Source organism: Sinocyclocheilus anshuiensis, unplaced genomic scaffold (assembly GCF_001515605.1).
Source record: "Sinocyclocheilus anshuiensis isolate Anshui unplaced genomic scaffold, SAMN03320099.WGS_v1.1 scaffold733, whole genome shotgun sequence".
Taxonomy (NCBI): domain Eukaryota; kingdom Metazoa; phylum Chordata; class Actinopteri; order Cypriniformes; family Cyprinidae; genus Sinocyclocheilus; species Sinocyclocheilus anshuiensis.
This window is the reverse complement of record NW_015539923.1, coordinates 891,174-907,344: the sequence shown is the minus strand read 5'-3', so window position 1 is coordinate 907,344 and position 16,171 is coordinate 891,174. Positions and strand designations below refer to the sequence as shown.

The 16,171-nt window shown below is 35.7% G+C and overlaps 2 protein-coding genes across 2 annotated transcripts; both read right to left on the bottom strand.

Annotated features, from left to right (window-relative positions):
- Positions 1 to 436: 436 nt before the first annotated feature.
- miox (myo-inositol oxygenase) lies at positions 437 to 4,576 on the bottom strand. Its single transcript, XM_016483616.1, has 10 exons — positions 4,378 to 4,576; positions 4,101 to 4,172; positions 3,926 to 4,006; positions 3,369 to 3,531; positions 3,066 to 3,133; positions 2,864 to 2,973; positions 2,513 to 2,580; positions 966 to 1,015; positions 777 to 889; positions 437 to 648 (listed from the first exon to the last, which is right to left on the bottom strand). Exons 1-10 carry the CDS (start codon positions 4,393 to 4,395, stop codon positions 540 to 542), a joined length of 852 nt encoding a protein of 283 aa, XP_016339102.1. The 5' UTR covers positions 4,396 to 4,576; the 3' UTR covers positions 437 to 539.
- A 3,958-nt stretch (positions 4,577 to 8,534) lies between these two features.
- adm2b (adrenomedullin 2b) lies at positions 8,535 to 15,410 on the bottom strand. Its single transcript, XM_016483613.1, has 2 exons — positions 15,340 to 15,410; positions 8,535 to 9,032 (listed from the first exon to the last, which is right to left on the bottom strand). Exons 1-2 carry the CDS (start codon positions 15,408 to 15,410, stop codon positions 8,657 to 8,659), a joined length of 447 nt encoding a protein of 148 aa, XP_016339099.1. The 3' UTR covers positions 8,535 to 8,656.
- Positions 15,411 to 16,171: the final 761 nt, after the last annotated feature.

Genomic DNA, 16,171 nt, shown 5'->3' with positions numbered 1-16,171 from the left:
GTATTGCATGTTTATTGTGTTAATATAAGTGAAGATGCACCAAAAAACATTCAGCTTTAATGTTTTGCAATATTTTTAATAAACCTAGAAAAATACACACTGGCACAAGCACCATTATTTCCAAAGAAATTGTAATTTTATGAAACAATTTAAAGTAAAATTCATTTTATCTTTTAGATTTAATCGAATATAGTATTAACAATTAATATATACGATATTAATAATAATTAATATTTCTTTTTGTTTTACATTGTAGGAAAGTAGAGGTATTTGAATTGATCCCACACTTTACTGTATATCAAGAAGTTAAAGACTTATTTTATTCATACCTTGTTCACTTTTATGATTTTATTTTTTTATTTTATTTTATTTTCTGAAGAAAATTCCAAAGTGCCAAGATGTCAGGTGGTTTCTAATTGGCTGATTTTTTTTTTTCCCACCCATTTTTATTGCCCACAGAGCAAAAACTATAACTATACATGATTTGAAGTGTCATTCATGTTTGAAATAGGACAGATTTGTCTAATTCTAGTACACGTTCACCAGCGCAGTATCCCGGGGCAGTACTTATCAATGAGAGACTGATAATACGGCCTCAGACTCCCCACGTCCGGTAGTTCAGTGCTCTTGGTGTACAAATCAAACTTGCTGTCAGAGGAAAGACAAACAGACGCATGTTTTTGATCAGTGAGAGGTCAGACCTTCAATATGTGGGTCACAGCAGATTCAACGGTCGGACACACAAACGAGCTCTCATTGAGAAACTCATGACATACTTAAACTCTTTGACCCAGGGCAGCATCTGCAGGTCTTTCTCGTTGCATAAGTGCATGTAGTTTCCGTTAGAGTGCCAGGGGTAGAAGGAGTGGAAGCGGATCATGTAAAGACCCTGGCAGAAGAAAAAATGTTGGAAAGTGGCTTTTAAAAGCATAAATGAAAGCATATTGTTTGTGAGATTTGTTTACCTCCTCAGGGATGGTGCATTTGTTGAACTTCATTACCCGGTATAGATACTCTAGAATAGAGCAAGAAGAATTTTCATTTGTCACTTAAGCAGCAAATTCACTACTGTTCAAAAGTTTGAGGTCAATAAGAAATATTTTCGAAAGAAGTCTTATTTTTTACCAAGGCTGCATTTATTTGAACAAAAATACAGTAAGTATTGTGAAATATTATTAACATTTAAAATAACTGTTTTCTGTTCTAATATATTTTAACATGTAATTTATTCCTGTGATCAAAGCTGAATTTTCAGCATCATTACTCCAGTCTTCAGTGTCACATGATCCTTCAGAAATCATTCTAATATGCTGATTTGCTGCTCAAGAAACATTTCTTATTATTATCAATTTTGAAAACAGTTGTGCTGCTTAATATTTTTGTGGAAACCATAATACATTTTTCAGGATTCTTTGATGAATAGAAAGCTCAAAATAACAGCATTTATTTGAAATGAAAGGGATAGTTTACCCAAGAATGAAAATTTGATGTGTATCTGCTTACCCCCAGGGCATCCAAGATGTAGGTGACTTTGTTTCTTCAGTAGAACACAAACGAAGATTTTTAACTCGAACCGTTCTCGTGACGATACATTGAGGTCTTAAGACACGAAACGATCGGTCTGTGCAAGAAACTGAACCGTATTTATATCATTTTTTTTTACCTCTGATGCACCGCAATGTCTGAACCAAGGTTATTATAGTTTTGAATTTTTTTATTCGGTTTATTTTAATATCGTTTTCAAATTTGATTTAAAATTCCGTTTAGTTTTTATTAGTTTCATTAATATTTTTGTTAGTTTTAGTTTAGTTTTTATTTTGTGAAAACATTTTTATTTAGTTTTTATATAGTTTAGTTTCAGTTTTAGTTTCAGTTTTAATTAAAGTTTAGCAGAATTAACAGATCACTTCCAGAGCGCAGACCAAAGAACGACGTAGGCATAATTTAACCTTAGTGAGGCAAACATATAGCGACACAAAAATCTATGTCCACTATGCCAGAGCACGTACACGCGTTAGGCGCCGGATGTTGTGAATGCGTTCAGGACAGTTGGACATTGCGGTGGATCAGAGGTAAGAAATTATATAAATACGGTTCAGTTTCTTGCACAGACCGATCGTTTCGTGTCTTAAGACCTCAATGTATCGTCACGAGCCGCAGGGTTTAATTTGGTTTTGTCTGTGTATGTTTTATTTTTACTCTCAAAGCCGTGGAGCCCATTGACTGCCATTATATGACTGACGGACTGCAACGGTTTGAGTTAAAAATCTTCGTTTGTGTTCTACTGAAGAAACAAAGTCACCTACGTCTTGGATGCCCTGGGGGTAAGCAGATAAACATCAAATTTTCATTCTTGGGTGAACTATCCCTTTAATATTTACTGTCACTTTTGACACAATTTAATGCATCCTTGCTGAATAAAACTACTATCTCTTTCACTTGACCTCAAACTTTTGATGTTTCACAGTGAGACATAATGGTCTTGTGTGCAAAGATCCCTCAAATCACTCACCATCATGTCCCCAAGACATCAGGATGTTATCAAGTCCACATTTTGGTTCATAAATCCCAAATTCTGTGCTGCAATGAAAAAAAACAAAAAAAAACATGCCAAAACCATTAGCTAAAATGTAAACATACGTTTACATTTTAGATCATTAAAATAAAGCTTAAAATAAAATATAAATATTAAAGCTAAATATAAATATTTTTAAACAATTCCAAATCTAAAGATAGAATAAAATACATTTGATATAAAAATACATTTAAAATATCTAAAAATGACTAAAATGAAAATATTAACTAATAATATAAACTATACTGGTATTTAAATAACACTGTTTTGAGGTTTAGAAGATAGTACTTGAGTGCAGGGTTCTTCCCATCCGGATTGCCTTCAAATGTTGAGTTTCTGAACACTATTGAATTCTGAAACTTGCATCCCACTGGGAATGTATCTCCAACTACAGCCCACTTAAACACACAATGGCATTCTGTATATTATTGATCCCATGTGAAAGTTGTCGAAGGTTTTTCCACTGTGATTGGATGCTTTTGTCTCTCACCTGCGGCTCCTCATACAGGGCCATGATTTTTCCGATGTCATGGATCAAACCGACTAGCTGGAACCAATCTGGAGAGAAGGTATTTTAAATTCAGTTGGATTTTCACATTTGACCGAATATAAATATGCACAAAAAGCTTTTACATTTAGAAATGGATTTCAGTCCTGAAAGAAGCCCTGCAGGATTGGACATATTGATCAGAAACTTCACAAAAACAACTTCAGGTATGTGCTATTGTAAACCCAGTCTTATCTAAGTACACTAAGGCAACGTCTGTGACCTTTGTCCCCGATGATCTCTCACCTTTATCAGGATGCTCTTTGCGGATTCCCTCGGCGGTCTGGAAGGCATGGAAAGAGTTTGGAAAGTCAACGTCAGGGTCGGATTCATCAACAAGCTCGTCCAGGCAATCGATGTTCTCCATCATGCTCATGCTGAAGTGATTGCAGTTCGCCCATTCCAGGTGCTGAAGGTCAGAGGTGAGAGGTCATGTTCAGTGTTTTTGTGTTTGTAAAGGCTGTCATTTATTTGGGTCATCACAGAGCAGATGAATTACAGAGAAAGTGGTCAGAATTTATGCATTTCCTTTAGTAATAATAGAAATTCAGAATTTTGCCATTTATATTTTAACAGTTGTTAGCACAGACCTATTACCTGAATGGAGATATTTTATTTTATTTTTACCTGCTTTTTTGATACGGAGCATAATTTTAAGACGTCCGTAATAAATATACATACATACATACATGCATACATATATAATATTATTGCAGCATTTATTTTTATAGTTATGTTAAATATGTATATATAAATATGCTTCTGTTTATGTACAGTTTGATTTACGGTATTGATAGACCAACCTTCTGTTTGACAAAGTCCAGCGTTTGGTATGTGTGCATCAGCTTGTATGTATTAAACACACGGTCAAAGAGAGCTCCACTCTGTACACACATCAAAATGGAAATAAGAGGGTTGTATTAAAAGGAATGATACAAGAAAATATGAATTAAGAATATGCATAATTCCACGTTTTACCTCAAAGTTCCTGAATTCTGATTTGTCTTTCTCATGACTATCGGGGCGATATGCCAGAGAGGGATCCGGACCCTAGTAGATAGAGTTTGTGTGTATTATTAGATGCAACTAATTAGACTTAGTCTACCAACTCAACAAACAGTGACACAGTCTGATTGACAGTTTTCCGCATTGCTAAATGATTACTCATGTGTAATTCCTACAATTCTCCTTTACACACCGTTGAGGAAATTATGAAGCATGTATGTAAATAATAGTCTGAATGTCCGGTACATACCAGGTTCACCACCCTCATGATTCAGCTGAGGTTGTGTTGTTGAGGATGAAGGAGGATGTTGTGTGTTTGGGGTCTCTGACCGCTCTATTTATCAATGCTGCATGGATTGTGTCTCTGAACTGTAGTGGGAAAAACTAGTAACACTTTAACTTTCTCCACTTTGCTTTCTCTCTGAAGCTTCCAGGGGTCCCGTCAGTGTGTGTAAAGGTGTGTGTTTGCGTGTTTGAGTGCTCAATACTGGGATATCTTGGCTCAAATACAGGCTGGTTCAGAAAGGACACACTGTCAATACAGTGACTAAGGGATTTTGGTTTAATAGTAATTTAGAGTGTGAGTGAGTTACTTCATTACTATACACCATTATATTAAAATATTTGTTTTAATGTGGTTTTCACTATTTGTTTTCTTCTTCTTTTTTGTAAGTTTTAGGTTCTATCTTAATTTTAATTGTATTTTTTCGTATCAATCAACACAATAAATCAAAGTAAAATATGTTTAGCTAATTATCTTCCCTAAAGATTATGATTATTTTTGATTTTACTGATTACAATCAGTTTTTTTTTTATTATCATTTTACAATGGCTTCAATGCTTGTGTTTTAAGAGTCTTATTTGTAAATCATCTCTAAACTGTTTTATTTGTGCTTCACCAGAACGTTCAGAACCTTCAGATTGGTATCGTGATAACAGTGATTCTATGAATTTGACTTTGTAAATAGTGAGCTGTCTGTCAGTCTCTGGTGCAGAGAAGCACAACAGCACATTTTGGGGAATTGTAAAGATAGTCTGTATGTTTGTTTCTAGGCAGAGTTGATGTAAAGTCTAGTGTGTGTGTGCTTTTGTGTACAGTAGGATACACCCCTAATTTTAATTGGCTGATAGTTTGAGTGTAGTGGTCTAGAGCACATGTGATGAATTCACAGTGGAAAGTTAAAAACAACTAGTGAAACACTCATTCTGACATCTACAACATTCCTTTGTTTCCTCATCTTTGGCAGGATTTTTATTTTTGTTGACATGTTTGTTTATGCAGTTTATAGAGATGAAAATAAAACCGGGCTCTTAAATTAAATGGATACTATATAAACTACACCATCTTTTTCTATTAGCGGCCATTCAAAATATTCAAACTGCAATTTTTCATTATATTATAGTAGATGTTTAATTGAGAATAACTCGGCAGCAAAAGTTGACACAAGCAATCCAATGTATTATATAGCATACATAATGTATTCATATTTTTTGTGTAACTTTTTGTGTAATGTTTCAGGTCTGCAGCCAGCAGGTGGCAGTCTAACCTAAAACTCTCCTGATTGGATGTCACATCAGGAGAATGTTGTAAGAAGGGGTTTCCATTGAGGTAAGAGAGAGACATGTGACTAAATAATGTCTTTTATAAGCCTTGCGTCCAGTAAGTAAAAAGCACTATATGTCAAATTAATAGTAGGCTATGTCTGAAATTCAGTATTAGTACAGTAACAATAGGCAACAATACCCAGATTGCCTACTAATAATACTTTTATTTAGCAAAGATGCATTAATTTGATCAAAAGTGACAGTAAATACATTTATAATCTTACAAATGATTTATATTTAAAATAAATGCTGTTTTTGTTATTCATCAAAGAATCCTGGAAAAAAAAGTATCATGGGTTCCACAAAAATGTTAAGTATCACAGCACAATTCTTTTCAGCATTGAGAATAATAGGTAATGTTGCTTGAGCAGCAAATCAGCATATTAGAATGATTTCTGAAGGATCATGTGACACTGAAGACTGGAGTAATGATGCTGAAAATTCAGCTTTGATCACAGGAATAAATGACATTTTAAAATATATTCAAACCATATGTAATAATATTTCTTTTTATTTTATATTTGCTCAAATAAAGCTTTGCATCACAGGAATAAATGACATTTTAAAATATATTCAAACCATATGTAATAATATTTGTTTTTATTTTATATTTGCTCAAATAAATGCAGCATGGTGAGTAGAAGAGACTTCTTTCACAAACATTAAAAACACTTTTGGCAGTGAATGGCAGCGTAACTATTTATTACAAATTGGTGCATTTTATCATATTTCTGCTGATTTTATGAAAGCAGTAAGCCAGCCGAGTCCATGTGTTACATTGATTTTACCACATTGTTTTTGGGTCATGCTGAGCTATTGATAATACCACTGGTGTCGCTCTGACTCAGGTCACACTGGTAATGATCTGCGCATATACTATGTGTTTGCATATTATTACAGATGCCCACATCACACTAACAAACAAAACAATAACCATTTGCATTTGTTTATTGAAACAGCTAAATCATATTAAAATACATAGCACTGACACATAACTACAAACATTCAGTCATTATACACGCGCAAAATATTTACACAAGCTTTTGTTAACTTAGAATTAAATAACATCTCTTCCATTCAAGTCAATCGCATTAAAGAAGGTTATTGATCATGTTGCTTTTAAAGTGCTTTATGTTTAATAGTAACATTTGACCTATATGTGAACATAAGGATAGCAGACATTCCACCACTGACACTATGACAAACTGAAGGACTGTGTATGAGTGCGTGAATGTGTGTGTTTGTTTGGCCAGAGAATTGTGTTTATATTTGTCTCCCATGTTTTATTTGTATTTGTGATTTTATGCTGTGAGACTGGCTTGTGCAACGTACACGATCAGACAGTGTTGAAAGTTTGAGAGCTTTATGGATGAAGACTTGACGTTTTAAAAGTTTAAATGGGAATATACAGTGGTCCCAAAAGGTATGTGGACACTTAAAGTGGCTGTGTGTAATTTTTCGAAGTGAAAATACTTTCTCCAATCCTAGTGTAAAGTGCAGAGACAGCTATAAGTAAGACTTTCATTCCCCCGAAGAGTGTAAACGGTGTGAGTCTGTGACGCTTGTAACATTACTCTGTTGGTCTGAGTGGCCCAACAAGTTGACGTTGGCTCAGCCAATAGTGTGAGTTTGGGGCGGGACTATCTGTTTGTCTAGCCAATGGCTGATGGGAGGAGAGCTCCGGAAACCTGTTTAAAAACAGTTACTGTTAAGATGACAAAATATCAAACCGAATGGTATCTGCAAGAAAATACTGAGCTTTTTCTCAAAACTAACTGCAATTTTTGGAGCATTTTTGCAATTTTAAACATCTTTGAACAACTTGCAATTTAAGTTATTCACTGAAAAAATAGCCCTCTGATTTCCACAAATATGGGGCTTTTAGATGAAACGTACTGTATCAGGATTAACTTCGTGACATGACCAATAATCATTGAATTAGATTCCAAATACATTTTGTTTTCAATTCAAAGTTTTTTTTATCATTTGAAACCTAACAAACCTTTAGTGCTATCTTTCTTTTAAATAACCACTTGGTTTGATATTTTTTCTAATGCAGTTAGATTCATAAATAAGTACAGCTTAAGTGTCCAAATACAGGATGTTTACTCTTAAGATGTTCACATTGAAGCTCTGTTCGGCTTTAGGTGGCTCAGTCGAGGGCGATTTGTCCTGGCTTAGAGAGCGAGAGACAGTGTGAGATTACTGTAAAGATAATGAAGGTTCAAGTCACTTCATTACAGAAGGGCATGAAGTATCAGAAGTGGGAAATATTCTGAATTTGACCTTTAGAAAAGGACAATTGATTGTTAAAGGGGGACATAAAATGTTTACAATTATATTCTCTTCCCTGAGATCCACTAAGCTGTTGTTTATTCAGTAGTGTTTTCTATTGGCTCCAAAGTTGCATTACTTTAAGACATTAAAGAGATTCATTAAACAATCCATGCTGAAATGAAAACTCGTATCTGCAGAGCTGTAGGTGCTACACACAGTCAGGTTTCTCAACCTTTCCCTCATTTTTTACACTTCTCGTTATTTCCTCTGGTGTTTAGGAGTAATATCTAACGTCTTCCTTACTACTCCGTATGAAAGGCCAGGCCAAGTTTCTGAACATTTAAATAGAAGCTTGCAAGTTAATGTTGGCGATCATACCGTATGTTAATGTTAAATGACGTCAAAGTTGCAGAAGTTCATAACGAGTTGTTTTTGTTTCAATAGACACTTGTTTAGGGAAAGAAGTTTAGAGTTCTTAAAGTTGCATAAGCACATTGAAGGACTCTTTTATTTCAAAAGATCGAGAGAATTTGATTTCTCATGACAGGACGCCTGTAAATTGATCACGCCAGTTGTTGATTGGTTGCCCCGCTGGTGTCGGTGGTCTTCTGTAGTCACATTTTTGGATAGATTTTTACTGTGTGGTCTTATCCATAACTATGTGGACTTCTGGGATTGATTGGCGCGTCTTGCCGTCCACTTTGGCCGTTCAGCTGATAGAGGCGGTGGCTGAGGTTTTGTACCTGGCATGTGCCGAGGACGCATCCCACACGCATCAGCTGACCCTGCGGGTGACCTCGTGACCCTCTGAGGACATGCCGACGTTCCCGGAAATGTTCCCTGTTTTGATTGGCCAGTGTGTTGGTCTGTTTCACCGGGGGTCCTTTATGCAAGAGGGCCCTCCAGACCGCACGGCGCTCTCTTGCCCCGGCACTCAAAGCTATTGAAGGAACGGTGATGGTTTCCATGGCATTACCACCCTGTGTTTCTGGAAGCTTCCCGGGTTTGCTGGGAAAACTCGATCTGGTGAGAGAAAGAGAAATGGTTTGGTTGAACACCAGTGAAGCTAGTGCATGCATGCAGTGTCCAGATCTATTTAAATACATCATTCAGACATTCACATAGAAGCTGACGTAGTTTAAGTATTAAATTAGAGGCTTGGCAGCATTAGGACCATTTTAGTACCTGAAGCCTGTTATTAATCGAGCATGTCTCTGGCTGTAGTCCGAGTTATTTGTGGCATGCACTAATATTCCCTCACTCTAGGACACACACTCCTTCACGTGCTTCCCTGTCTTCAGTCTGGCTCCTCAGGAGACATTCAGAGCATTCGTTTTTTGTTAGAATATCGGTAAAAATGAGGAGATGTAAAATTGTTAGACTGAGGTCTCTGCACTGTGTTGGAGGGACTGTTTGGCACTATATTTGCTATTAATTTAATTATTTTATATGTAAATCAGTTATTTAAGGTGAAGTTTGTAGTTGCTGTGTCACTATACTGTATAAAATTATTTTTCAGAAGTTATAAATGAGTATTTTATTTACAAGAAAATACTATTTAAGTTTTTTTGCTTTAAAATTTCACATTTAATTTGATGTTTTTTTCTGATTTCTGAGTTAAAATAGTTTCAAAGCAAATCTTGCAGCAGCACATTAATTGCCTAAATAATATAATTTTTCAGATAAATTCCAAACATCTGCCATTATTCAGCCAGTCGGGTAATTCCGTGGCTCTGGTTGAGCCAGACACTCGCATGTCAGACTGCTTAAACACCTTTGACTTGTGCTTTGTGTTTTCTAGCTCATAAATCAACTGGCATTAATACCCATCATGCACCTGGCAGAGATCTACATCCCTGCCAAACCTGCAGGTGAGGGAGATTATGTGAGATTTTCTTTTTAGGAAATGTTTGTACTGCAGTTTTCCTGAATTGTTAGCTGTTTGTACAGCATTTTAATTTGTTACATTTATTTGTATTTTATATACAAATATATTTATTTATGTTTGTGAATATAATAACATTAATAACAAATGTTACTAAGCATGATACTTGAGTATCTGTATGTATTTAAGTGTAATTTTCATAGGCTGTGTTTATGTTGAGCATTAGTGTGGGATATATAGAGTAATACTTTACATCTAATCTGAATCAGAATGTTTCTGAACAGGATTAGTCTGGACTGGCTGTAGTATAACACACACATACACAAAATCACTTTCACTGTCTACACAAAGTTTCAAAAACACTTCCGATCACTGTCTCTCAGCGGTCATGCGGAGCATTTAATGGTGTGGTTATAACATGGGCCCACTGTAAACCTTTGTTTAGCACTTGATTTGAAGACTATGATACTATACCCGTTACATTTCTGTACACTTTAAATTTGTTTTGAAAGAAATGAGTACTTTTATAGTTGTATGCAGCAAAGATGCATTAATCAAAAGAGACCGTAAATGCATTTATAATGTCTATAAACTTTTCTATTTAAAATAAATGCTGTTCTTTTGAACTTTATGTTCTCCAAAGAACCCTGAAAAACAAATGTATCATGGTTTCCACAAAAATATTAAGCAGCACATTTTTTAACATTGGTAATAAGAAATGTTTCTTGAGCAGCAAATCAGCATATCACGTGGCTCTGGTTGAGCCAGACACTCGCATGTCAGACTGCTTAAACACCTTTGACTTGTGCTTTGTGTTTTCTAGCTCATAAATCAACTGGCATTAATACCCATCATGCACCTGGCAGAGATCTACATCCCTGCCAAACCTGCAGGTGAGGGAGATTATGTGAGATTTTCTTTTTAGGAAATGTTTGTACTGCAGTTTTCCTGAATTGTTAGCTGTTTGTACAGCATTTTAATTTGTTACATTTATTTGTATTTTATATACAAATATATTTATTTATGTTTGTGAATATAATAACATTAATAACAAATGTTACTAAGCATGATACTTGAGTATCTGTATGTATTTAAGTGTAATTTTCATAGGCTGTGTTTATGTTGAGCATTAGTGTGGGATATATAGAGTAATACTTTACATCTAATCTGAATCAGAATGTTTCTGAACAGGATTAGTCTGGACTGGCTGTAGTATAACACACACATACACAAAATCACTTTCACTGTCTACACAAAGTTTCAAAAACACTTCCGATCACTGTCTCTCAGCGGTCATGCGGAGCATTTAATGGTGTGGTTATAACATGGGCCCACTGTAAACCTTTGTTTAGCACTTGATTTGAAGACTATGATACTATACCCGTTACATTTCTGTACACTTTAAATTTGTTTTGAAAGAAATTAGTACTTTTATAGTTGTATGCAGCAAAGATGCATTAATCAAAAGAGACCGTAAATGCATTTATAATGTCTATAAACTTTTCTATTTAAAATAAATGCTGTTCTTTTGAACTGAAGTATCATGTGACATTGACGACTGGAGTAATGATGCTGAAAATTCAGCTTTTCATCACTGAAATAAATTACACGAAGGATCATGTGACATTGACGACTGGAGTAATGATGCTGAAAATTCAGCTTTTCATCACTGAAATAAATTACATTTGAAAATATATGAAAATAGAAAACAGTTCTTTTCAATTATAATATTTCACTGTTTTTACTCTAGTTTGATTAAATAAATGCAGGCTCGAGGGGCATAAGAGACTTCAATAGAAGAGAATTCAAAATTGGTACTGCAATACTATGATGAAATAGTAGCAATTTATATGTTGCTTAAGTCTTTTAGGTGCCAAATGGTGTAGTTCTAGTATCTGCTAAACTTGGGTTATACTATGCATAATTGAAATGTGACTGAAGTAGACAATTTATTACATGCCAGTCAGATTTAAACTCACTTCAGCTGCACGAGCACCACTGCGGGCAGCTCCTGAATAGCTGGCATTATGTGTGTTGAAGCAGTTCTAATGAGTCTATAGCAGAACCGGAGATGTGGGACCGCCGGGGCTCAGGGTCAGTACAGGTCTCTGTATGTGTGTGTGTGTGTGTGTGTCTGTGTGTTTGCTGGTCTCCCACTTGCTTGTACATCTCATTAAATGTGGGCCAGAGTCAGAAAGACTGAACAAGCTCGGAATCATTGGAGTTTCTAAAACACACTCCTCATTTAACATGCGCTACACACACTGCTTACAAACGAAACACACACTGCTTTCCGTCTTGTGAAGGTCACCATCAGCCTAAATGCTGTCAAGCCTTTCCTGAACCACACACACACACCCACGTCATTAAGAGCTTTTACACTGTGTTTAGCTTGATTATTTTTGTGGCTCAGAAATGGGCCTGTCTGTCTGTCATTCTATCTATCTGTAATTCTAGCTGAGATTTTATCAGCCGATTGGTGGTTCTATTTATCTATCGTTCTGTATGTTTAGCTGTCTATCTATCTACTGTATCTATTGGTCATTCGAACAGTCGTTCTAGCCATCGTTCTGTCCATCTGTCATTCTAGCTGTCGTTCTGTCTTTCTACTGTTTGCCGTTTTATCTATCTACTGTTCTATCCATTGTTCTGTCATTTTATTGATCGCTTTGTTCTATCATTCTGTTCTGTCTTCTATAAACCCTTCAACTTGAAGACCTTTTAAACATTTTTTCAAAAATGTTTCTAAACATTTAAAAATTTGTTATATACTGTATATATTTTTTATATTTCAGTTCTTTTCAGTTCTGCATTCTTAAATTCAAATTAAAAAATCCAATTCAGCATCCTGTTTGGTGGCACAGTTCAAATTTAATTCAAATGCAGGAGTTATTTTATCAGTGAACTCTTTCCTTTGATCTTGTTTCAAGTTCTATCATTTTCTTTTCTTTTTTTTTACATGCACTTTGTAATTGGTTTCCTTTGCATTATCGTGATGAAATCCGGCTTCTTGTCTTAATTAGTTTGACACCCTTTGTTGCAGTTGGACACATGATTAGATAAGCAACGCCCCTGTGCATCATAAATGTACACTGAAGTGAAATCAGGCCGGAGAGCAGCAGCCAGGCACAGTTACTCAATCACTCCGGCCCAGCATAAGCCCTTCTAAGCCTTTGCCCCAAGCTAAAGTCCTACTGTTTCACTGCTCCATTCATACACTTCAGTCTCAGGTGCTAGATTGCACACACACATATGGAAGACAGCACACAGGGTGAAGAGTCTTGGATTGTAGAGGACAAATAGGTGACGTATTGTGATGTTTTAGTCTGAAGACTAGGAGGAAGTCTGGAAGTTTCAGGTTTTGTGAGAGAGAAAGAGATTGTTGAGAAGCGTTCCCACATTAGAGCCCTGCATGGGGCCTGAGAGAGATGTTAGCATGCACAAATACCAATCTTAATCACACAAACTGTTAAGAATGATGTTGCAATCCACTCTCTGCGAGGCACATTTTTAAAAACAGTGCTAGAGGGGCTAATTTGGGGGGGAAACTGCTTAAATCCACCTTACATAAATTCATTGTGCCTTTGCGCGAGTGTGTGTGCAAAAGAGGATTTAATTTCCAGTTGAACATTAAAGTCCTAAATCACTTGGTGTTTGTGACCTCTCACCATCTGTTTGACCTTTTCTCACATTAGGCACACACTGCGTGTTCAGATTTATTCTGTAAGCTTGTTTCACTTTTGAAGGCCACAGACTCATTGTTCAGTGGAGGAACGAGCCTCTGCCCACCAGCAGGGGGCGACACTGAGATGGTGTTCAATCAGGCTTTGAGATCAGAAGTGACATCATTACAACACCCAAACCAACAGCTGAAGTGACCCTCAAAAAGGTATTTGCACACTAAGTGATACCAGTCAAATTTTAAATGACTTATATTAACAAATATAATAGCGCTTTTTTCAGCACATTTTAGCAACTAATTTTAAGTGGCTGCTGTAAGTGCTTTATATATGAAGTCAGTTCCTCAACCAAAAGCCAGTGTCTAAGTACTTGTGTGTCCATTTGGCAACATTTCTGTTATTATATCTATTGTTTCACCATTTAAAACTTGCATTTTGTGAAACGTTTTGCTTAAAGTGTGCTCATATAAAATGAATGCCACTTAATTCAATACTTTATATTTAATGCAATTTCATGCAGGTATGTGGATTGTGTTGTAGGCATGATTCAATGTTGCGTCTTGCAAGTCAGAAACTACGTTACAGGTGGCACGTCTCTCTTGCGTGCTCTGTGCCAAATGCAGACAGTCAAGTGACACATACTATCTCACAGAGAACTACAGGTCACACCCATATGCTTGCACACACACACACACACACACACACACACACACACACACACGTGTGGCAAGCCATTTGAACATATATCCTGCAACTAACTACTATGTATTGTTGTTACTAGTTTTATCAATCTTCAGTTATACTAGTAAAGTAACCCAATAGTGACTAGTATTGTTTTCAATTTCACTAGTACCCATACTTTAGATACTAATACTTTAATTGTGACTAGTATTATTACCTACCTTCCTTTGCTACTAGTCACTATATCAATAGCATCTAGTATCATTCAAGTTTGGCAATATTTATTTGTAGAAAAGTAGTATTGTAGGGTTAATTCAACATAATTAGGCCATTTTCCTCAGCCATCTAATTGGAAACAAGTGATTGGAAACACCACCTAGTAATATTTCATATTATACTAAATACCATTGCTATAAAAACTACTGAACTACTTGACAAAAAAATAATGAAAATTCACTATTAGATTATTACAAGCAATTCAAAATAAGTATCACTAACAAATATGGTCAATACTAACAATAGATACTAGTAATGAATGTTAAAATGGCTTGCCATGAACATGCATACTTAAACTTTAACTTCGCTATCTATGTGATGTCTGCATTGTGACTGTTTATGTAAGAGTAGCTTAATGGTAACACACTTTACAGTAAGGTTTAATTTGTTTGCATTAGTTAACGAGAACTAACGTTGAACCATAAATCTACAATTATTAATTCTAAATGTTAATTACAACATTTGATTTTAAAAATGCATTAGTAAAAGCTGTATCTGTTAAATTAGTTAATGCACTGTAAACTACCATGAACAACTGTTGTTTATTAACTAACATTATCAAAGATTAATAAATGATGTAAATACATAGCTTCACATTGCTTTTAGGTAATGCATTAACTAATGTTAAAAATTAAGATATTTTGTTACCAGACTTTTTTGCATACGAATAATGCGCACAAGCTCTACATAAACGTTTCCAAGCCTTAGTGGTCGTAATATTAAATACTGAGAATATCGATCATAGTGTTTTTATAATGTATAGCTACATACAGCATCTATAGATGCGATCGCGTCCGAGGTCTCTCACCTGTTGCGCAGCGGCAGCGTTAGTGTTTGCAGAGGCAGCACAAACACACAGACGAGCAGCAGGGATTTCATGATCGCAGTCATATCCTCTACAGTCCCAGTGAATAATGTTGAGATGATGTTCCTCAGCTCGGATAGAGACGCGCAGCTGTGGAGGAGAGAGTCGTTCACTTACAAAGTTCTGAGGACAAGCTACTTTTAAAGAGAAGAAACTTGTTCACTCCTTACTTTAAAAGACACGCTATGTAGAGGATACCGATGTATCCTGTTCATTTCATATTATTAATTCCACAGTGTGTAAGACTGTTGAAAACGCGGTTTTTAAAGCTCCTGTGCTTTGATTGATTTGGCTGGAGAAACTCTGTGCTGACTCAGAAAACTTGAGTCTCATGGATGGAGCAGATGCTTAAATACCGAGAGGGAGGAGACACGGATAACTGACACTCCACATGCTGCACTTCAGGCTTGATGCAGTTATTATGAATCAGTATCCTCCTCACAGCAACTAATTAATTTCATATCACCGACACCAGATGACTGTTTTCTATTAATACTTCTGAGACTCCACGGGCCGCTGTTTGTCATGCTTTATTTTAGAGAGAGAGCACATCTTTTGCTATTTTCTACCATATGAATTGAGTGGGGGCGTGGCCAATATGCTAATGTATGATAATATGTATAACGGTATTGATACGTTTTTTCACATTTACAACACGTACATACAAGACTATACTTTTATAATTTATGTAACATGTTGAGTTAATGTAATCATATAAGATTACAAAGGTCATAAAATCAAAAAATGAAATGTGTGTGTGTGTGTGTGTGTGTGT

Coding starts and splice junctions, on each gene's coding strand:
- miox (XM_016483616.1), bottom strand. Junction 2,581..2,863: donor GGGAAGAACCCTGCACTCAA/GTACTATCTTCT, acceptor TTTTCATTGCAG/CACAGAATTTGGGATTTATG. Junction 890..965: donor AATGCACCATCCCTGAGGAG/GTAAACAAATCT, acceptor TTCTTCTGCCAG/GGTCTTTACATGATCCGCTT.
- adm2b (XM_016483613.1), bottom strand. CDS start 15,410: ATGAAATCCCTGCTGCTCGTCTGTGTGTTTGTGCTGCCTCTGCAAACA. Junction 9,033..15,339: donor ACGCTGCCGCTGCGCAACAG/GTGAGAGACCTC, acceptor TTCTCTCACCAG/ATCGAGTTTTCCCAGCAAAC.